The sequence below is a fragment of the Grus americana genome, chromosome 1 (genome assembly GCF_028858705.1).
Source record: "Grus americana isolate bGruAme1 chromosome 1, bGruAme1.mat, whole genome shotgun sequence".
Lineage (NCBI taxonomy): Eukaryota > Metazoa > Chordata > Aves > Gruiformes > Gruidae > Grus > Grus americana.
The window spans coordinates 40,841,071-40,864,979 of NC_072852.1; the positions used below are offsets into that span (position 1 = coordinate 40,841,071).

Genomic DNA, 23,909 nt, shown 5'->3' on the forward strand with positions numbered 1-23,909 from the left:
AAGCTGGGCTCAGCTCCAGATTAAGATGGCACTAAATGTACATGTCGGCGTGCCTGTATGAATATATATAAATACATAAGTAGTCAGTGTGCAGTTGGTGCTTGCGCACCCACTATCATCAATAGAAATCTTGTCACTACGTCCATTTGGGCTTAGGGAGATACTCGGTTTACCCTGAAGTAGACATCAAGGCTATGTTCTACTGGTAAATTAAACGTGTCTGGTACTGTTCTCAGGCGGTGAGAAAACTGATGTGGAAATGGCCCGTGTCAGTACTAATCTCCAGAACAGGATGACCGCATGCACTCTGACTATTGGATATGGTCCCTGACCTACATTAACTCCCTAATCATCCAGAAATTGTTTAAAAAAGTGCTAGATAGCTTAATAGACTACCATTACGCTAGATTTCTACTACCTGTACTGAAGCCTGAATACCTAGTTCACATATGGATATCTACTTATAGATACATACATTCATGTGCTTTACTCTTCCACTGAAGCCTCTCTCAAAGCACCTGCATCTGAAGCTCTTCTTTGTGCTCTTCAGTGTGCTTGAAGGTAGATGGTTCAGTCATTGGTGACAACATAGATGTAATGGTATGGCAGAGCTAGAGCTCTGAGGGATTCCGCCTTACACGAAATGCCATGGAAAAGGCAAAGAGAAGCTCTGTGTGGCTGTCTGTGAATCTTATGTCCTACTGACATTAGCTGATGGAAATTCTAATTAAATCAACTCAATTCAGTAACATTCATGTAAACCAAACAAAACTGAAGAGATGCACAGAATTTTAGGCTACTGTGACCTTTCTAGGCTCGGTGACCTTTCTAAGCAACAGAAACAGAGACAGATTTTCACATTAACGTAAGAAGGTCTATAGTAGTAACAAGGTGTGAAAGGGAAAATCTTGAATATTGAGCAAGGATATTACCTTTACATTTCTGAAACACTTCAGAGGATACAAGTGAAAAAAGCATCTGAGGAGCTTGGTCCAATCTTAGTACAACACGTGTGCCTGAGAGAGACTTTGGACAGACCAAACTATATCAGGTTACAAAGGATGATGCTTTAGCACCTCCATGAGGTGATACTTTAGACCGCGTCTGAGCTGTAAGCTTTACAACAAGTTCTGCTTTTCTCTCAACTTCAGCCCTAACTATATATATGTACGCATGTACGTTTGGGTTTTTTAACAAGTGTGTTAGCAACATTTTTAATCATGAGTGGTTATCCACAGACTATTTCTACTTTCCATGTAGTGCCTTGACCTTGGTGATGCTCGCATTCAGTATTGGAAAGACTTGGAATAAATATGAATAAACATTTGGAGAATTTGTTCATTTCACTACTAACTCTTTAATATGTTTGATGAGTATATAGTTTCTGAGATCCAAAATAAACCCATACAAATAGAAAACTCTCCAGTATTACAAAAAAATTATGTAATTCCATATGTTAACAAAGCAATTTTCGTATGAGTTGGTCTCACATCATTTAGAGAGACAGCGAAACAGAACATATGGTTAAGCACTAAGGCATTTACAGAACAGTCAAAATGCTTACAGCTCTGGATTGTCCTCACTTACCTCAACAAACAATGGGCACTGAACACACACAAACAAAAGACAGGAACTTAATACTGGGAAATGTGATGGAAAGCCTTCAGTTACATAAAACTCACTCCCAGAAAATAAATCTCTCCTCTTCCTCCCTTAGGCAAACAAGCCCTACAATCTCCCCAGGTTCAGTAAAATTACTTCTTAACATGCGTTCTTTATTGATAGAGTCACAAAACATCACTTTTTGACATAATACCTGCAGAATTCTTGCCTTCATAGCACTCTGCTGTGCATTGGCAACATTTTGCTTGTCAGATGGTCTAGTCCTTAGCACAAAATGTAACCTCGTAATAGTTCTACATTAAGCAGCCATTCACCCTACCTTTCCACCTCGATCACGAAGAAAATGGACTTCTAGTCACTGAAATTAGATTGAATTCAGTTTCCTCCCCTCTGCAGAGCTGCAACAGCGTTGATTTATTTTAAAAAATAACCCCTGTTGCTGGCTCTCATACTAAATCACAATGTGCACTAGTCATGTAACTGGATTACAGGAAGCATTAACACTAGCAATTGCCCTTTCAAGTTGAGCAACCAACAACATTGCTAAAGGCTGGAACAAAAAGGGTTAGCCAGGGCAAAACAACAAATGTTGCCGCTTGCCCTATATGATAAAAACCAAAAAGCAGCAACAAGCAGTAAGCGCTAGAGCGATATACATGTATTCAAACCAGAACAGACTCCCTTGGCAATGACATTAACATTAAAATCTACTTAAGGTGAAATTCAAGAGGGAGAAACAAAAGGTTGAAGCGCAGAGACCTGGAAGGAGCACGGCTGTGCTTGGATTACACCAACCACCCTGCTGTGGGACAGCTGCCCTTTGGCGGAAGACACCTTCAAAATTTCTTATGGTGGGATTAGTCCAGTGAGATGTCTGACGCTCAGCACTTCAGCTTTAAAACATATGCTTCCCCAAAGGCTTTTTCTGAAAGGATGACATTAAAACCAAACCAAAACCACTGTCCTTCAACACATCCAGAGATAGCTGAAGATCCCAAGCAACAAACAGCTTTCATGTCATGATTAGTTCATGCTGTTATGCCCCCCCCCTTAAAGCACATATGGTTCTCAGCCAGAACAGAAGGCTTCAGAGCAGCAGCTCCATCCTAGAAATGCCGTAGCAAAGCTTTAGACTGAGGTCACTTAATGAGAACTTAATGTAGATTTAATAGATCTTTTTTTATGTGATTGCCAATTGAAAATCTGCCTCATTTAGCTTTTAATGCAGGCACAGAGCCAGTCAGATAAAATCAGGGTAGCCCCAGAATATCTTGTAGGATTCTTCCATCGCAAGTTGAGGACTGTGGGTCTCCAAAAGCTCTACTAAAATAACAGGCCATAGGTAACAGCATCATTTAATGAAAAAATGAGAGGCTGTGCATATTCGGAGTTCCTTGTACTAACAGAAAGGTTTCACCTTCACAGGAGGTGAACTAAGGCTTGCTATGGAAAAAAAGAGAGCAGGTACCTTTACTATGGAGTTGGCCCTGCTGGCTTAGGCTAGCTTGGGGCATAGATGTATCCAGCTTGTTTTGCATCTCCTCCTCCTGATCAGTACCATTCAGTATTGGGACTCTGTGTACAGCTGGCACGTCCCCAGTGAAGCAAGGCTGTCAGTACCTTATTTTTCTCTGATATGGACACTTACATACAATTGAATCTAGCCCACTGACTATGCTAGCTATCTAATCTCAAATTAAAAGGTCTTGTTCATGTAGGATGCAAGAAATCCAGAGGACAGCTTTTTGAGCCTAGTTCTGTGATAGTATTTTTTTTAACTGTTAAAACTTTAATGCTAGACTAATAAAATTGCTACCCATGTTTTTTGATTTTTCTTTTCTGTGTCACTAGACTTCACTGCATTTGGTGCATTCATGAGGACAGATCTCTAGAGGTACCGACATGCGAGGAACTCATACGCAACTCTGAAACACTTTGTGTGCTAACATGCTCTAGTGTTGTATGTTCTATCTTCCTTCCTTGTTTGTAAAGGCCATTCTCTTTTAATCTAGCATCTTCTGTACAGAGTAATTTACAGAATTAGGCAAATAGCTACTGATTGTAATTAGTCACATTGTTTCAGTTTAATCTTTATTAGTTCACTCTAATGAGTGCGTGAGCCATTATGAATGGGTGTTCTTCCCTGCAGGAAGAAGGATGAGCCCAATGTTCTTCTCCATAATCAAGCGGGGTTACCTATGCACCCTGGTGAGGCAGAGCAGTGTCTGTGCAGAACATGTACAGACTGCGCTGTGCACTCCACAGAGGACAGCTCTACTGACAGTATGCTGCTCCACTGGCACGCAGGGTGAGCATGCAGCAGGGTGGCATCAGGACATGATTCCACTGACATGCCCTCCACTGCAGGAGAGAGCACTGACATCACTTTTCTGAGAATGGGATAGATCATAAGCATAGTTAACTGAAGGAGAAGGGTCCCAGACCATATGTCCCAGAAGAAGCACATATGGATTATACCAACAAAAACATAGTTCTTATTCTTTGCAAAAAACAGGCTTGTTTTCAAACAGCTACATAAGCATAATGGAGGATTCCCTGGAGAAATAGAAGTCAATGAATCCTTTGCATCAGCCTTTTAAAATCTCCCTGCCTCTGTTGAATTGTTCCCTAAAGTACATTTTCTTGTGCCCTACACAGAACAAGTTTAAAATCCATCCAGAAAAAGCAGTGCAAATACCAATCAAGACAAGAGGATTAAAGGCATTTGAGGCAAAGGTAAGTTCTTTACCTACAGAGAGGCTATATTCTGCACTGGTTCATCAGATTGCTTGTTGATCATAGTGAGGCTATATGAATGCGAGTTCTACTAAAGTGAAGAGCTTCAAGATGTGTGATCATTATTCAGATTTAGATGATTAGCAAGGCAGTGGAATATGAACTTTGGGTACCCCACATTACAATCTATGTCTATATTTATCTATAGGCATATTTATTCACAAAACAACTCCAGAACTCAGAAAAAAAAAAAGGCACTTACCACAACAATCACATTTGTTGCAGGAATAGGAAGATTTTCCACTTCCAGATCTTGACCAGTCATAGCTAACAGATTGAGGGATGGGTCGTAGGCAGGTCTGGGCAAGGTTGATTTAACAATTATTGCAGGGTGCAGCTTGCTTATTTTGGTGTGGGAAGAAGAATGGAAATTTTGTTTGGAATTCTTATAACTGTCTGTATCCAGACTTTTCTCCAGACTCTGCACATGGTGATAAATAAACACAGGTTTCCCACTCTTTCGCTGATGAATTGCCAAAAAGTGGTCATTGTCTCCAGAAAAGCAGCCTGCAGAAAGAGAAGAATAAGTTTAGAATGCCTCTCTTGGATATTCTGTAGATAGCACTGGAAATCTGATGAGATCTTTGGGTTCTACAAGATTTGGAAAGAATATTTGTGCAATACAAGAAGTCCCTTAAAATCCCACAATGCAATTTCTATAGCAACAGCCTAACAACACTAGAGAGAGTCTACTATGTAGCTGAAGTCTATGATATCCTTAAACTCATTTTTACAGTGATTTTTTAAATGTTATTTATACTTCCAGTCAGACTTTCATTTCAAAAATTATGTGCAAGAGCAGAGCACATGCTAAGCCAAGTTCAACTTTTGTATCGGCATCAACTCCAGTAGAAAAACATAGGCAGTCCACTTTCTGATTTATTTAATCAACCAGTAATACTAAAAATGAGAATTGCTGTGATCACCTTTTATATAAGGGGATTTGAGGAGAAAAGGCCAAGAACGAGATCCAAAAAATCAGACTTAAACATGTTAGAAAGAAAAGAAAGGTAAAGCTCAGATGCCTGAGTCTATAATCACAATTCTGCATTCCCTGTTCAGATGTCATTAACTGCTTAGATCAGGAGGTCTTATATCCCTTGTGCCAACTCCTGTTGTGACCCAGCCTACAGCCAAGCATTTTCTGGCCGGCCAGTGAAGCACCTGGCTCTCTGTAGAGGAGTTATTGGTGTGTGGATTTAGCCATACCTTGAGTGCCTTGGTGTTGGGCACAAAAACTCTTTTAGATTACATGTTTTTAATAAGCTGTGTATTAGTAAAAAATAAGTTTTCTTTTGATAGTCAAAATACTTCCTAATGATGCCAGAACTGAAGTTTAATTTTTTTTTTATTTTTTTTTTTTTAATGGATGAAACCTAGCAAATCTTCACTTCCTTTGTGAAGAACAGAACAGCTCCAACAGCCCAATTCGGCTCCCAGTCTGGAAGTCAGGTTGTCCCTCTGAGCAGAAAAATAGGCAAGGATCAGCTCCTTTATAGATAAAAAGTAACCAAAGCTGTATTAGTCACCTCCTGGAAGAGTGCTCTAAGAAAACCACTGTGGTAAAAAAGGACTTTGTGTTCTAAGAGAAGTGAACCCAGAGAGCTTGCTCTGATCAGCCTGGAATTTCCTTTTCAGAAACTGTTGGAGTTAATGGCAATGTTGCGTTTGTGCACTGATTTTTAGTTAAAAAAAAAAAAAATCAATGTTATTTTAATTCTCATAATGAGCTGTGAAGAACAGCTCAGAATCAATATGTTTCAATTCAGATTGAACAAGAAATTATTTTGTTCTATTCAGACTGATTTTTGCCTCTGATTTTTTTGCTTCTGTAAGCAAATCACAATAATCAGTCATTTGCACAGCTCTACCCAGTGCCCTTAGGAGATTTCAGTGTAGGTAATTACATTCTGTTGACCTAATTTCCTCATGAAATTTTGGTTAGGAAAATCAAGGACAATACCTTATCTGTGCTATAGTATTGCTATGCATCATTGGGAAATGCATTCTCTGCCAAAAGCAGGTCCATGTCAGTAGGCGGTGAAGCAATTCATAACATACATGAGCAGAAAATCAATAGGAAGAAGACAGAACACAGAATCCTACATTTTGCAGTACACTTAGAGATCCTCCTAGTATAAAGTACAATGCTAAACCTAAGGCTACTCTTTTAAATGGTAAAAACAAACACTGACAATTTCTGAGATGACCTCTGAGGTCACATGTGTACAGCTGTTGATTGGGAAGATGACTGAGAGCAGGAGGAAAAAAAAGAGAAACTGCAGAGTACAGTCTGAAAGATAGCTCAATTTAAAAGCTTGTTAAGCTTGCTGGGATCTCATTAAGCTTTGTGGGTGTTGGCTTCATTGATAAAATCCTGAGGGCTGGTCTTACCTGGCAATTGAGAGAGCTCTGTGAATGGCAAAATAAAAACAAGGAAACATCAGCACTTCTCATAGTCACCTCTTTGTTGAATTTATTTTCATGTCTCCTTCACAGACAACCATTATTCCAAAACTGGTGTCTGTGGTTCCTCTTTGCTTCCTTCATTCCTACTCCTCTGTGTCTGAGGGAACCAAAACCACAGTGGTTCTCCTGGAATTCTTTATATTGCATTTCCTACCCATTTCAATATTCCAAATTCCCCTTTTATTTAATTTATTTTTACTGAAAGAAATAGAAAAAAAAAATATTAATAAGTATTGGCCCAAATTCTTCAGTGAATAATATTATGGTAAATCCCAAGTATGATTTCAGAGTTAATCCTGACTGAACCCAGAGTAACACAGAAAAACCTGAATGGTTGTCTTATTTTTTTGATAAAACAATAGTTAAAGGAACTCCCTAAAAGGCTTGCCTGCTCATGAATCTCAGTACTTTTTAACAGCAGTATCACCATTTCCCACTAAATCCCAGCAGGCTCGCTTCCATTAGAAAGCTAAAAATCACATCAGTAACACCGGTCCCTGCAGCAGATTCAATACATGATCCATTGCAGCAGATCTTTCAAGATGGACAACAAAATGTACTTTGGTAATGGCCCATCCTGTAGAAATGGGAAATTAACAAGTCTAATTATACAACATACTCTTTACACTCACACAAATCTATTTTTACCAGCTGACAGCGCAGAAGTTCAAATTACTAGGCTGAACTTGGTTTTCTGAGAAGTCCACATAGCCCCAGTAGCTTAAGTAGGTTACATGCATTTACAGTGCCCCACGCGCAAAACATCACTGATTTTAGTAGATGGTGGATAAGGCCCTAACCAAGATCAGACTTTGGCTCCCAGACTGCTATGAACGCCTCAGGTGACCCTAACAAGTGGGCCACTCTTGATACCGCAGGGAAGCCTAAAGTTTCCTCTTAATCTGATGAAAGGGGAACATATTCCTTTTTCACTCCCCAAGCTTCAGCTCTGAACACAAGCAGTATGTAGCAGAGACACTTGGAGAAGTCAGTCATTAGAAACACCAGCACTTCTGCTACACATCACCTTTAAATATTGCCAGTCTCCAACCCTTAAGAGAGAGAAGACTGGGATTCCCATACTAAGTTCTGTACCTATACAGAAAAAGCAAGTACTCCTTTATGGTCCCTGCGGAAACCATCAGAAGCTAAGAAGAACTGAAGTACCACAGTATGATAGTAAAAAGTAAATTTGGTGTCTTTTAGCTTCAGATATCCCAACACACATGGAAATTCGGAAAATGGGGCTTAGGACAAGGCTTAAATACCTAGAGGTATCTCTTCTATAAGCTTAGCAAACTTGATCTTAATGTGAATTTTTGTATTCTGCTCACACTACCCTGTTTGAACTCTGCTTCAGAATGTAGAGTTATTCATGGCTGACTTGTAATATTCACTCAGTGCTGATAACGCCCTTTAACTAAAATAATTTTATTCCTTCTTCCAAAATTCCCTCCCCTCAAGTATATTTACAAAGAATTACAGTTTATTCTGCCTTTGCATTGAGGAGAACAAACTAGATGTTCATAGTGTGATTCCATGCTGTTTCTTCTAATCGAAAAGATGCTGAATCTTCACCTATTTCTCAGCTAAGTATAGCTATTTTTATGTTAATGGAAAAATTTATTTCATTATTTGTTCCAAAATGAACAATAATCAGTGGCTACTTTCCAACTCATATCAGAACTTCTCAGCAGCAGGTTTGTATCTACCTTTGCTCCCGGAAGACAACCTACCCTTCCTTCATCTAGATCATCTCATGTAATAACCATTCCTATTCCCTTTAGTAACATATGCTGCACTGACTTTACACTGGTATGATTTGTTGATTTTTTCTTCCACTTCTTCTGTCTGCACAATGTCGTGATTGGTCACCACTCTTTTTCTTAGGCTCTGGATCCTGATGAATATTGCTACTTCTTCCTCTGTTCTTTCCTACTGATTGACTTTTCTTTCTTCCTTGCAACTCCTCACATGCTGATGCTGCTTCTCCTTAGATTTGTTTTTTAACAAGAAAGTCTGTCTTGATCTTGCTTCCATGTTCTTCCACTGTAACTCTTTAATTTATCTTCTCCTGTACAACAGCATTGTCCTTCCTCAAAATCTCATATTATCTTTAGTTGCATTTCCAATCCCTGGAGCTTTGTTTCTAGAACCTTTACCAATTGAAACACTTCATCTATTAATAAAGTGCAACAAGAAGCTCCAGAGCGATGTAGAATGCATACTTTCTATGTCTTGAACATCTTCACTGCTTGTGCTAATTTCAATATTTCCACCATTGCCACCAGTTGCCATCTTTGTCTTCATCATCCTTCCTGGAGAGGAAAATTGGAAAAATCCCTACAAAATTCCCTGTTCTGCTGGTTCCAGCAGTTCTGCTTGCTGGTTCCAACTATGTGTTCACTTGATTTTCTTAGCTGTCTGCAGAAACATAGAAGATTCTGTCCTGAATTAAAAAGAAAAAAAAATATCCAATCTACAGAAAAATGATGGATAACGGGTCAGTAGAAGTCCATGTGAAATACTCATATCATCCCAGTATATGGGAAGCACAAAAGTTTCTTATGATAATAGGTGGGTAAATCACAAGAATGCTGGATAGCACACGTTGTTGAGCCCGTCTTACACTACAAATGTGTATTACATATGCAGAAATGAAAGCCTGTAATAAATAGTAAATCTGATGTAAAAGATGTTGTGGGCACTTTTGACTGTCCCAGTTGGCCTCTGCTTAATAGAGAAATCCCAAGATTTCTCTAGACTGTCTTGACTCCCTGAATAGTCTCAGACAGTTGATATTTTATTTGAAAGAAAATTGTTAGATTCCCAATTGCCAAATACCTTCAGTTTCTCTAAAACAGACAGATAAAAAGCTTCAAGATAGTCAAGATCCATTAATAAGCCAGTAACACAGTAGCACAGTTTTCTCTTTTTAAAACATAAAAATATCACAGCTTTACAGATTTTTTTTTATCTCACAACCTCTAGACCCAGAAACCAGAACTTTATTCAACTGGAAAAGGAGAGTCCCAGTGGGATATAACATTCTTTTGTAAACCTGATAGGGCCAAGATAATGGTGTCTAAAGTCTTGATGTGTGTCTGGAAAAACAATTTGAGGTCATTGTCTCAAGTCTTATTATTTGTTTTAATCTGAACAAATTAGATTCATAACGAGGTATGTTCCTGAACATTCCCATTTTCTGCAATGAGAGGTATACTTTGTAAGCAGTACAGCCACCCCAAATCCATCGACAGAACTGCTGTGGTACACCTGATTAGTAAGTAAAATGCACAGGTGAATATAGACACATAGTTTTAAAACTCACACTTAGTACTATAACTAGCACTACATTAACACTGAAGTCTCTTTATAGTTACAGATATCTTGGTATATTACACAGCTTGAGATTTTCATGGAAATTGGAGGAAAAAAGGCAGAAAACATAGAGTCATTTTACAAGGGAAAAACATGCTGAAACATGACTGGTTTCAAAGATAAATTTAAGTCAAATGCAATTTGAGTACAGTATTTAATGCTGTTGCTAAATAATTTCTCATTTTCAGTAAAAAGACTTACAAAACTTTGGTAATTAAATTTTGTATCCTGAGCTCCACATGCTTTTTTCTTTCTGTTTAGCTCACTGTTCTGAAAGATGCTCTTTGTCCCATACAACCTTTCTTCACACCCTATAAACCTGCCTCAGACATCGGACGGGCTTGGTCTTTAACACCTCTTGCACAATGGTTCATCTCTTCTTGAACAGCCACCCAGAGTCACTGAGAGAGGCAGGTCAATGTACTTACGCAGACCATTGATCAATCCTCTCCAATAATGCCAATGTTCCTACAGCTAGGAGATTCATTGCCTGTCTCTTTTTAGTCCATTGAGATGGATATGGTCTCACACCCTGCAGAGCAGAGTTTGCAGTTCTCTTTGGCTTGTATAAGGGCCAAGTAGATATTGGCCAAGTGAAAGGGCAGGCAAAAAAAAATCTCTTAGCATCTGTGGTAAAATGCTTAATATTATGCTAGCCATTTATGATCATGGCTCTAACTCTCAGGAGTCCTGATGACAAAGATACTAAGGGAAATGCTAACTACTGGGTAATTTCTAGAGACGGGATAAACATTACTATACGTTTAAAAGATTTGTGTCTTCTCTGGGCTGTGAAGGTTGTCCTTCTGGTGCAGGCAATGGGAGCATCCTTTGGCTGTGACTTTAAAAGATACAGAAGTCTACTGCTTTATCTCTGTTTCATCTATCTTACCGGGAAAAGAAAAATCAAAACATATCTGGTGGGAAATAAAAATGTTTTAAGTGATGCTGAAAGTACAAATGAAAACAAAAGCTGTCTGGAGGCAATATGCCTTGCATCTGTACTGTCTAGTTAACAGTATGTCTTACTGCCAGCAAAGTAGTACATCAATCAAATCTAAATCTCATTAGGATAGGCTACGCAGTTTTAGCCAAACACAAATTACTGTTCAACTTTAGCAAGGTGGATGAAGAATTATTAGCAATAAAAAGCAGTTAAAGAGTGGAAAAAATATGACTTCACTATTAGCTGGACAACAGAACATACTTTTAAAAGGTCAGGCAAACCTGAAAAGGAAAAACTATGAATCCACTTGCTGGTTTAATAGCAACACATTGGAAGTTTTGGAACTGACCTGGGAAAATATTTTCCCACATATAAACAGTCCTTGTAGCAGAGGGACTTGCAGGCTGTGACTGTTTCCATTGTTTAGAGAATAATGCCAGAACACAAAGCCTGATCAGATCCTTCCTTTACACTACAGCTTCCTCTTAAGACAAAACCTTTTAGAGCAATACAAATGAAGCCATTCCCTATCCAAAGTAGGCTGCTAGACCTAATCATATTTCACTGGGCATGCTCCTGCACAGCTTCTCACAGTCTCCTGCAGCCAGAAGAAGTTTCTCAGATCTATTACATTCAAAGTCTTGTTCATGAGCAAAGAGGAAGCATACCTTATACATGGAAGTAAAACTGAGAGTTTATTGTTAGCATAATGAAAATCTTAATGTAATTCAAGAAGCATCGTTAGTCTAGATCTAATTTTTATAGAAAAACAATAATAATATAGAAAAAGTTACAATAATAACAATAATACAATTAAAATTGTCTATGCCTTTCCCTGGTGTTACGCTCACCCTTCCACTGCTTCTCTAGGTGCTATGGTCCGTGGTTTCACACTGGTGTTGGTAATAGGGGGATGTTATGAGGAGCTGTCAGCATCTGGAGTCCTTTGCCAGGAGGAATCTGATCTTCATGCTGTTGGATTCTTCCTCTCTTCTTCCTTCCTCTTCGGGCCACATATATATTTGTTTGCTAACATGCATTTACACATTTCTCTTTCTTCATTTGGTCTGCAGCTCCAGGTTACATCTGAGTTTGCTATAAATGGTGCCATGCACATATGTCAGATACTATTTCTTTGTTCACTTTGTTAACCCCTAAAAGTTTTCTTAAGCTCCAGGTCTGCATTTTTACCTATTACTGAGCTGTTTACAGCATGAGGTCTTCAGTGCCAAGCCTGTGCCCCAGCTCTTATCGTCCCACACCTTCACTCCTCTACGCCGTGTCCCGTGCCTCCACTCTCAGTGCCTCTGCTGTTCTACCAGACCTGCGTTACTGCTACCTGTACAAAACTAGAGTTGCACCACCCAAAGACAAACAAGAGTAAAACAGATATAGATGCTTGGTCATTTAGAGAAACTGCTGTCAGAGCTAAACGAAGTAAAATAGGCAGGCCAAGGAAAGTTCGGGTAGAGCAGGCCTGACAAGCCCCAGTCACGAGGCCTTGCAAACTCAGTACAAAGCTTATGGCTTTGTTATTAGCAAAGGCAACATCATATTGCAGGTCTACAAGGTCACAGTCCTTCATAGGAAGGGTTCTGTGCTTTCCTAGCTGGGTTCAGTAATCAAAAGGCCAGGCCTTTTGCAGCAGAGGAGCAGTACCCATGACATGTCAAAATTCAGAGCAAGTAACCTACACCAGAGCTAAGCAAGCACAGAACAGGACAATTGTAAATATTTGGAAAAATATTTTGATTTGCCCTTAAACAAAACGTTCAGAACTTTTGACCAAACAAAAAAATTTAGACAAAATCAATTTGTACGAAATCTGTGTATGTCTGTGTGCAGTTGTATATACAATTCATTTTTCTGTGTGCGTGTGAGAGCAAGCGAGGGCATGTACGCATATGTGAGAGAGTGCAAAAGCACCCCGAGAAAGGGAGGGAGTATACACAAGAGAGGGAGCAGGAAAGAGAGATGATTGCAAGGAATTTTTTTCCTTTTCTAATAAGCAATCTGCTGAAAATAGAAACAATTCATTTTTGCTGAATTTGTCCTTTTCAGTAGGAAGAAAAAATGTTCTGGCCAAAAATATCCACAGCTACGGTGAATTTGAATTAAGCACACGAGTGGTATCTTTTTCAAAAAGGCACTTTACATCTCATTTTATGGGCCTGTTGCCTGATATGTCAATAATGAAACTGGACACTACAGACCATTGATTTCTCTAGGTCTGCTCATGTGAATTAAGAGATGAGCCATTGGTCCCAAAGGCACTTAAGTATTCTGCCATACTTATGCCCTGGCACTAATGTAGTGTATAGTCTCACATCAGACTTTTTTTCCCAGAAGGTGTGAGAAAGTGCTGCATCATTTTGCTAATTTTGTGATTACTGTCATTTTCCAAATTCTGCTCTGCATAACATGGATGTAAATACATAGTATCTCCACAAAATATATAGTATTTATATGGAAATCCATGGCTGGTATGAAGGGAAGTCAAGTTCAGTGTAAAAGTTTTGGCTGGTTTTTTTGTTTTGTTTTTTCATTAATAGTGCTCTAGGAAATCACAGTGAAGATTTCTGAGCAGATCTTATTAAGCTTCTCCAAGTACTTATTCTGAAGGCATGCTGAAAATCCTACAGGACAATGACTGTGCTTTATGGAATAAGAGTCCTACCACCCCTTCTAGTTCCCTACATCAAGCCTCATAACATCCCCGTTGAGGGGGACTACCACCAAACACAGCCACCCACTGTTATCTCATTAGCCTCCTTCTAGAGAGACAGACTCCCCCAAGAGCCTAATTCATGTTTTTTCAGCAAGTCCCCTGCTTTGTTCTCCAGAGAAGCTGGAACCAGCCTTTGCTGTCTAAGATGTTTCAGTCCTCTCATAATACAACTAATTAAATTAGGTAGGGATTCCAAGATCACAAACCTCAATAATTTCCTAATGGATGTACTGAACATAAACCTCTCGTGGAAGATGATGTCTTTCAACGTTATGAATAGCGAGAATTTCCACATGTAAAAACATTACAAGGGTCTCTTTTCCTCAAATACTTCCCTTTCCTCAATACTTCCTCAAAAATATGAAGTCAGATACTGAATTATAAAACTATTTTTTCCCCAATAGAACCTTTAAAAAGACAGATGTCTACCCTCTGATTATCCCTGAGTCCACTAATAAAAGGCACAAATGCCTATTCCAGTAAAAAACACCCACTCATGGCCAGCAATATGTTTTCTACAGAAGGCAATTATAAGTACCAGCTTCATTTAGATTATGTTAGTGTAATGAAGCAGAATTTCAATACATTTTTAAAATCAATAGCTCCTTCACATTCACTGTAAATGTATTTAGAAGCTAGCATTATTCACTCATTAGTATGAGGTTACTGAAATGGATCTGATTGCAAATGCATTTTGTGCAGATCTCACCTCAACCCTAGAAGTACAGTACCCAGATCTTCTTACTGTTGTGACAGAGTTTGTGCATTTTGTAGAAAATAGGCCCCCCAACACTTAAGTAGAAACTGCAGTCTACTCAAGTAATTTCCAACATGAGAATACCCATGAGAATAGCACACAGTGCATGTTTGACCAGAAAAGCTGAAGTACTAGCTTCTGCTCAGAAGAACTTAGTAAACCACCCTGTGGAGTTTGGTAACAATTAAGTGAGAACCAATCTAGCATATTTATAACACGTGTTTCCACACTTAGTGAATTCTACCCAAAGGAGTGTTAGTTTGTGGTCAAAGAAATTTTGGGTTTGATATAAGCAATCCTCACGTTATTACACCATTGCCCACAGGAAGAAAAAATGTCACTATTTCCTACCTTGGATTTTACCTGATTCAGCTGGAGGGCTTGGGGAATGGATCCATCAAGAGGCTGAGGCTAGGATCTATATGTTTCATCTCTAGAAAAGGCTGGTAGGGAAGTATTGGTCCATACTGACTTAAGGTTGTCAATGCATCTCTTCACTGATGAAGATTTGCTCATCTTGAAAGCCAATTCTGCAAAAATGCTCTCTTAAAGAGAGATTTTCATGTAAGGCAGGTGGTGGGTTGATCTGGTGATTGTTAACCAAGGAAGTATTTTTTCTAGTCTAGTTGATTTTCCTAGCCTATTTCCTGTGGCTGGATATTTAACTCATCACATATTTTAATTCTGTTCACGAAATTTGTTAAAACAGAAAATGAGGTGAAATAGTTAATTAGTTGAGTAATCTGGATGACGCAAATGGCTCTAATTACAAGTTAGTCTAATGCATCACTTTGTGCTTTTGCTACCACCTGCCATTCTTTTACAAGGAAACAATGCTTCCTAGTCATCTTGGGAGACATTAGGTTTTTTATTGCAAGAACATGTATTAGATCATACCTACTAAAAACCGGTATAACCCGCGCTGTCATGCACTCTCTCATGCAATGCGTAATGTAAGTTGAAGGTTCATGCTGACCTGTATTCAGTCACTACAGATTTAGGTCTTCATCCAACAACAATCTCTATACAGGTTGATTACTTCACCTGCTGCATTCAGCAGAAGGGCCTAATTCTCTTTTCAGAGATACACACGCCAAGTGTCTTTGATTTCAGCAAGCAATACATGGGTATACCAACAGCACAATTGGATTTAATTTTCTGTTTACACAGCTGTCATACTTTATTGGAATTGGTATCTAAATCAACTTAGTAAAATAGTACCTTTTTAAGCACATGAAAATTTCCAATCACATTTTTTACAAGAATATTTTCCATTTTTTATGTGAATACATATGTGGGTACTGTAACACAACCATAGGTGAATTGTCTTTCCATAGCAAACCAGATTTGCAATATGACATGCATTACCTTTCCATTACAAAGCACTATTTAAACACATTACAGACTGATTTTTTTTGTTGTTGTTTTTGTAGCATTAGCTCAAGTACATGTAGACGTATGTTTTCTCTAAAATTTATTATCACCAACTGATATCAAGGGAGATTTTGTTAATGCCTACTGACAGTTTCTTTAGCATTCCCTAGAAGCATGCCTCATGCATGTTAAGCCTCGGAACAAAAAAGCCAAGCAGTTTCCATCACATTACCAAAAAATTGACATTCAGGATAGAATTAGTGACCTAGCACTAGTGGCAAGTGGAATGTATTTTTGTGATTCCACATGAACCAAAGCTGCAAAATCACCGTCTATAATTCATAAGTTTAGGCTATACATAAAAGATGTCCATAGTCATAACCTGTGTAAGACCAAATTTTCTACTTGCATTAGATGAAACAGAGAAGTCTTAGCAGTTTAAGCTTGCCATGTTATTTCATTGTTGTGACATCTTCAATGACTTCCAACAAGAGCAAGTTGTTTGCAGCCCTGCCTTAGAGGAAGCACAGCTCTTGCGCTCAATGGGAGCCGTGCCCAGTACGCAAAGGTTGAATTCAGCTCCTGTCCCTCCACTCAGTTGCCTTCTCTGAAACAATTATTTTCCAAGATTGCCCAGGGAATAAAGTAACACCACATAAATGTCTATTTTCCTCTCTTTTTCTCATGATTAGAGACATTTTCATAATAAAGGCCAAGCTGTGTTTGCAAGCATTCCCAGTAACTTAATGAAAGAAGTAAAACTTAGTAAAGAAAGTAAATGGCTTACTGGCATGATATAAACCCAGTTTCCATTAGTAGGATAGAAAAATGAAGCACATTAAAACTAATGTGAAGTTCACTATTAATAGAGGATACATTGAGATTAGAAGGCATGCTATGTCAAACAGAGGCTGTACACTAATTTTGTACAGATGATCATTTTAATACATGTTGTAAAAGAACAATCTAAAAGCAGCTTAAGGCTTTTATTAAAATGGATCACAAAATGCTCCCTATCTTTGTCAATAATCTCTTGCACATATGAATATAAGGCATAACAGCATGAGCTTCCTAACTACAGATACACAGGAAAGAGGCTCCTGAGATTTTATGATGTGTAGCCTAATATTCCAGGGCAATAAAATACCAATAACCGAGGCAAACCACTTCTCCTGACAACAGCAAACAAAAGAATGAAGTGCCCGCTTCCTGATGTACCCATATAAACAACTATTATTCATAACACAGCTTATTTGTGTGAGGGCATACATGTTTGTGCACTGCTTCCACATTAAGAGAGACATGAAATTCAGCTATTAATTTTAATGATCCTGTAGCAAGACAATGCAGATTAGTTGTACCTTAAAAATCTCTCCTAAAACCAACATTCCCAGCAGCGAAAGAATCAGCACCAGCACATTTAATTGTTGTTCTTAATTAAACTTCAGTGAAGTTAAAAGCAGGGTGGAACAGCCATTTACTACTTTGGAAGCAGCTATGCTTGCCATAAATGATAAAACAAAAAAACTCGTTGACTTTACTAATTAAGAGCTTAATTCAATTATACAGTTACTCTGGATATTATTTCCTTCGTAAGAGTACATATGCTTAAGTCTGCACAGAAGAGAGAGAGACTCTGAAAAATAAGCAGTTTTTCACGATTTAAGAGAAGCCCGAGATTTATGCCAGAAATACAAGCTAGGACTATCAGAACGAAACTGGCAGTGGAACTTCATGTACGTACTAGGGCGCTCATCGCTCACCACATTTCTGAATGAGGCACACGTTTCGCTAGCAAAGCAGAGAGAGGATTTATTATCACCGCTACAGCCAAAACGCCTGCTGTCGCAGCTGAAATTTCCCTTTCTAAAGATCCTGCTGCCACGAGCAGATACAAGTAGCAACGCCTCCCCGCCAATAAATTAAAAAAAAAAAAAAGAAGAAGAAGAAGAAGAAAAAGAAGAAGAAAAAGGGATGAAGACGTACAATTCTCTTTCGCTGCCCCAACCGCCGGCCAGGTCCCCGGGATCCGGGGCCGGAGAGCGGCCGCTCCGCGGGGCGCTGGGCGCGTAGCGCGGGGTTCGCCGCGCCGCTGCCGCCCGGGGCCGCCCGCTGTCCGCGGTGCTGAAAGGCGCTCGCGCCGCCCGCCGCTGCCCGCCCGGCCACAGGCAGCCGTTACCTCGCGCGGATCCGCGACCCCCCGCCACAACAGGTGCGCCGCCGGGGGCAAGCGGGTGTCCGCCGCCTTCCCCGACCCACCGTCCGGCCCCCGCCGCCCCCCCGCTCACCTGCGGCGCGGAGGTGGAGCAGGAGGCACAGCGCCCGGAGGCAGGCGGCCGCCCGCCGCATGGTGCGAGCCGCGCCGAGGCGAGCTGAGGCGAGCCGAGCCGAGGCGAGCCGAGGCGAGCCGAGGCGAGCCGGGCAGCGCCGCGCTACCGCGTCCCGCTCCCCCCCGCCCCCGCCAGTGAGCATGCCTGGGAGCGGGCTGCGCATGCGCAGCGCCGCGCGGGCGGGAGGCTGCCCTCACCTGCCTCCTCGGCGCGGGGTGAGGCGAGGGACGAGCCCGGGCGGCGGGAAGCGGCGGTGACTGGGCTGGGACGGGGCTGTGGAAGGACCGCGGGGAGCCCGAGTGTCCGGGGATGAGAGGCGAAGGGAGAGAGCGCTCCAGTTCCAGCCGCATGTATGGGCAGGAGGCGATGTGTGTGTATGGGCAGAGGGTGGTTTCTCCCTCAGCTCCCAGCTGAAGCAGCAGTCGGGGCTCGCTGCTGCAGCGAAGCGGTGGGTTTTGCATCTCCCCACCATTGCTGTGCCGATGGGGCTCGTCTCGGAAGATTTGGCCTGGCTGGGAGGACTTTGACGATGTGTGGTTTTATGCTTGCAGCAAAGGCAATCCTCCCCTTCAATATGTTGTGAGACACACTGTGTTGTAAAGTAAGCAGTTAGCAAAAACTGCGTGATGGAAATTGCGGCCGATACAGAAATAAAGTAACATTTGCTTGGGATCTGCTGAACTCCAGGCAGGGGTTCAGACCAGACTGATGCAACACCTACTCAGGAGACACTTAGGAAATTTGATTACACGGGTATCAGGGACCCACATAAAGAGGCCAAACACGAAACAGCCCTGTAACAAGATCATTTTCTGAAGTAGAGTTTAATTGATCAAAAGAGTCACTGGGGGCTAACCTTGAGAGGAAGCGGCAGATGTGTCACTCGGCAAGTGATCCCTCTACAGCCTAGTGCTGGATGTGGCCAGCAGCGTACGCGGCTGAAAGTAGAAAATAACAAAGGGGGTTAAGTCGCTTGCTTCTAACTGACTTTAAATGAACCTTTGTGCAGAAATTTTATTCGTATAAAGATGGGAAGGGCTGCACAGGGCCTGATATCTAGATGCAACTGCATGTGTGACTGTACGTATGCAAATGAGCTTCCTTTGCCAGCCCCCACACGGCTGTTCACATACGTATAGACAGTTAGGTCGTTCATTTGACAGCAACATAAGTGAAAAAAGGCTTGGGTCGGAAGACAGCACTCGATCTTGAGCTCTGCCTGAAACGGGGAATTAAAATGATCAAGGGGATTTTTGAACAAGGAGTGGTATTTGAGCCCTGTCGTCTCAGTAATATCTCATGTAGGTGTTGTGCCTCAGACGCCCTGCTAAGTCGCGAGGTTTCTGCTGCTTCCTCTACTGAGATGATAATTTGCTGCGGGTATAAACAAATTGCAGCACATCCTGTTCCAGTTTAATGCTACTAGTTCTGACTAGTGGAAAGGAAAGAAAAAAAAAAAGTGAAAGAACTCTATCTGTGCAGTGCACCCCACTTGTGCCCCCACAACTGCAGCTCCTGCGTGCCCAGGCCTCAGAGATATACATATGGGAAAAACATATAGGTGCCTATACTTCCCTCAGTAAGTTGTGCAGTGCAAATTACAATTTAGCCAACTCCTAAGGAAAGACCCAAGAAAAATTTACTTACAGTCCTCTGATGTTTTGTTATGGTCCACAAGTCATCACCCTTGTGTGTTCTAGGTAAGGATTTAGGGTCAAATATGTCAACAGGATAACTCCAGTGAAGCTAATGGTATTGATTTGTCCCCATGTGGTTACAGATGAGGCAGCTGTGGTTTCATATGATTGAGTGCTGTAGCAATATGTACTCACCTCACTTGTAGAGCCCTAAGGCACAAAGACCAGATGACTCACCACTACTCTGTTAAGAAAATTGTTTTCCACTGGGGAAATGTCTTGAGATGGTTTTGAGCCCACATCCAAGAAAACATTTAGGCTTCCAACTCATACTTAAGCTGAATTCAATGGGAAGCTAAAACTAAATAATTTGCTGAATTTTATATCAATGTATCCTTTTTAAAAGGCAGTCTCGTCAATGCAAAATGGAAGCATTACTGTGGAGTGGGAAGCTGTTACACAGAAAGTGAGCTAACACATGTTGCATCAGCTTGAATTCTCTAGCTTCACTGATTTTTTAATTTATTTTTTTTATTTCCAGATACAGAACATGATATTAACAGAGTGGAGATCACTAGTGTGTGGCTTACTCTGAGAGAGTGTATTAAGTCTAGAGCTGAATTAAGTGTTCAGCTGAATGCTGAATATTACCAATATTTATAAGTGAGGTAAATGGTATGGGATACTGCTAATTCTTTTCAATGTTTTTTTCCATAGCATCTCTTCTGATGTGACAGATTGAGTATGCTACTGAGAAGTCACACTCGATATTGGTTACAATTAAGAGAGACTGTTCCAAGTGTTAGAGTTCTTGCTGTTTTCCTCCCCTCTCACGCTGGGTAGACCACCTACCTTGTCTGGGAATCATTTTGCACTAGACTTCCATTGACAAATTGCTTTATGAGGAAGCTAAAACAATGACAGACAAATTCAAAACCAATCTTCAGTTTACGAGGGCAGCGATACGTAGATTAGCAAGCAGAGAATATATCTGAAGAAGAGAGAATCACACTTTTGTCTAAGATGAATAATATGGATGCTTATATCTGTTGTCCCTTGACAAGCTTCAGCAGAAAAGTGAAGCACTGCGTAGTAATAAATGAAAGCAGGTTGGAGGAGGAGGAGGAGGGGTGAAGAGGAGGTTATATGCATAGATCAAAGGATTCTTTGGAGAGATGAATGCAAATCAGAGAAGTAACTACTTTTTGGTTTGTGCATGTGTGTGTGTGTACAGAGTGATCTTAGCAGGGGAAAGCTTATGACATGTACAATTAGGTCTCACACTAAATAATACTGCTAGGGTGGGAAGAGGGGTTCTTTTAACACAGTGCAGAAAGGTAACTGCTACAGGAAAAGTGTCAGGGAATAGCTTGTGTCCTGAGCGATTGCCTGTGGGCAAAATCATTATTGTACCAATGCAAACGCATCGTATTCCTTAATGAGTATTGTCATTATAGGATTACAGCCTTTTAAAGTGGTCTGAGACTCTCCAGTGTCTGGTTTTGGCAGAGTTTCTAATATAGATATGAAAAACTGACACTGACTCAGCTGAGAGAGAATAAAAACTTTGACAGCATAAGAAAGAGAGAGAGGATGCAAGGGTATTTGTGGCTATGTGTGTAGATATGAAACTTCAAGACCATTATGCAGATTTTGGCAAGAGTGTGTTATAATTTTTAGATAATTTTTTTTTCCCTTTTTCTGATGAAGTTAGCTATAGCTTAAGTAGAAACATTTCACTCCTGTTTTGTGAGGCTGTTTGGAAAGAATCAAACGAATTAAGGGGTACCTGACCAAAAGCTACTTGTTAAAGACACAAGACAAACCACTGCTAATCCCCAGTGTGAGCAGCTGAAGTACTGAACAGGATCTGTAAGGGGTTGGGGTAACCCAAACCAGTACTGAGGGCAAGACATCAGTACTTGCAAATGCATTTAGCCGTGCTGATTACTTCCCTTCTGGCAGCAAGTTCCATTCATGCACTTAGATTGCCAGTGAAGCTACATTATTTTCTTTTGATGTGAAGATATATAGCTCCGGGTCACCCGCTTTCCAATGCAGTGCCCAAAAGCTATGGCATTCTACGGTATCTTCAGGAGTTTACAATGCTGCAGAAAGGAAGGGGAAATGAAGCTGGCAATTCAGATGCTGGTTATGGCTTTCTCTGTATTTCCCATGTGAAGGAGGAGAGGAATGGACGTGATGTGGAGCTGCTTATTCCTACGAGGGTGATGATAGCTTGTCTCAGCATTTTGTATTTAGTGGTAAAATACTTTTAAACAGATTTGAAATAATAAGCATGGCTATTTTTCTTCTTGCCCATGGCAAGGTCTTTTAGCACTGTTTCCATCTGAAGTCTAATTGTGCAAATGTGCCAGAAATGTCAGCTTTTCTTTCTGCTGTGCTGCATTAGCTGTTCCATTGTTTTGCCTGAAAGTGGGACATGAAGACACAGGTTGAAATATTCCAAATATAGGTGTAGGTTTCACTTTACCTAACGTGAGACATCTGCGAGGTATATATCTTCCTCCAAGCTAGTCATGCTGAGCTCCCTTTGTCATCAAGAGAGAGAAACAGGAAGTCCTAGAACGTATTGTATCTGACCTTTTTTAGATGTCAACCTTGGGATGAATCATGCCCCATAATACTGATTTTTCTCCACTGACAGTAATGGGAATTTAAGATAATTAGCTCACATATAGATATGAATATTTGCTCAGGTGACTCGTAGATTTTCTTACAAAGTTTTTCACCTGGGACCTGTTTTCTGAATTTCTAATTGGAGATATCTGTGGTTTTGAGTTGGTGATAAACAACCCTCCACAAGGATATAATCAACAATTCTATGTTAGCTCTGCTAACATTTTTGACTCTCTGTCCAGGTCCATTCATAGCAAATATCTGGAACAGCAAGTGGCAGCTCTGATTTCATACAGCCCAGGTACCATTTCACCATTTTCTCTGATTTCTTCTCTCTTTAATGCTATTCATACCAGAGGGCAGTAAAGATATCTTCCTCACATGTTCTGCCAGGACAATCAAGATTCATAAAGTCAGGTACTTTGAGTTACAACACAGGCAGAAAAAGGTGTAAAAAGAAGTTTCACATTATCCTCAAAAGACCTTTAGTCAAGGCTAGGAATATATCTCTTGAACTATACTTATTTCTATAGTCAGTTATTTTATGTCAAAGTAATTTAATATGATATGCCTTTCTCATAAAAATCCACAAATATGTGTGTGTATACTAATATACATTTAAATATGAAAGGCAAGTTACCCGTGGTTGCTAATAACTACACAGTACCTCTAGAAATGAAGCAGCTATGCTTGAGATTTAAAGTAATTTGCACAGTACAATTTATACTCTAGATTCAAACTTCTTAACGTAGAAGTCACTAAATTTGCTTACAGATAACAATAACAATAATAATAATAATAATCTTCTGTCTCAAGTGAGTCAAACTTCAGGCAACTGATCTAATCTACAGGTGCCAACATCAGAGTAAGTTCAGGTTCAGATAAGATAAGAGAATTTGGGCATTTGTCTAGTTGAAGTAATAGCCTCAGATGGTTTCCTTTGATGTTATATTTCAAGAAGTGTACCGTTCCTTGAAATAGGAAATAAAAGAGAAATCAGTCAAAATCTTATTAATTGAATATGCAATTTTGTGCAAAGTTGACTTTCTTCTCCTAGTCCAAATAAACAAGAACAAACTGCCAGTCATCTCTCTCAGGTTGGTTTAACATTCACTGTTTTCTTGATTTGGCTGCCCATTGGCTTTTCAAACAATGTTTCTAAAATATATTTGCAACTAGGAGTTGAGGTGTCAGTGCATCAAAAACTGCAGCACCTTAGGCTGGATGA

At 40.2% G+C, this 23,909-nt stretch overlaps 1 protein-coding gene across 2 annotated transcripts in view; it reads right to left on the reverse strand.

Annotated features, from left to right (window-relative positions):
- PTPRR (protein tyrosine phosphatase receptor type R) overlaps positions 1 to 18,534 on the reverse strand; it is a 152,003-nt gene extending 133,469 nt beyond the window's left edge. Inside the window, exons 1-2 of one of the 2 annotated variants that reach the window (XM_054834320.1) lie at positions 18,363 to 18,534; positions 4,622 to 4,926 (exon numbers count right to left, since the gene is read on the reverse strand). In XM_054834320.1, coding sequence (XP_054690295.1) covers positions 4,622 to 4,926; positions 18,363 to 18,423 — 366 coding nt within the window. In that variant the 5' untranslated portion in view covers positions 18,424 to 18,534. The remainder of the gene's footprint in view (positions 1 to 4,621; positions 4,927 to 18,362) is intronic. The other variant, XM_054834329.1, reaches the window with a different exon arrangement.
- Positions 18,535 to 23,909: the final 5,375 nt, after the last annotated feature.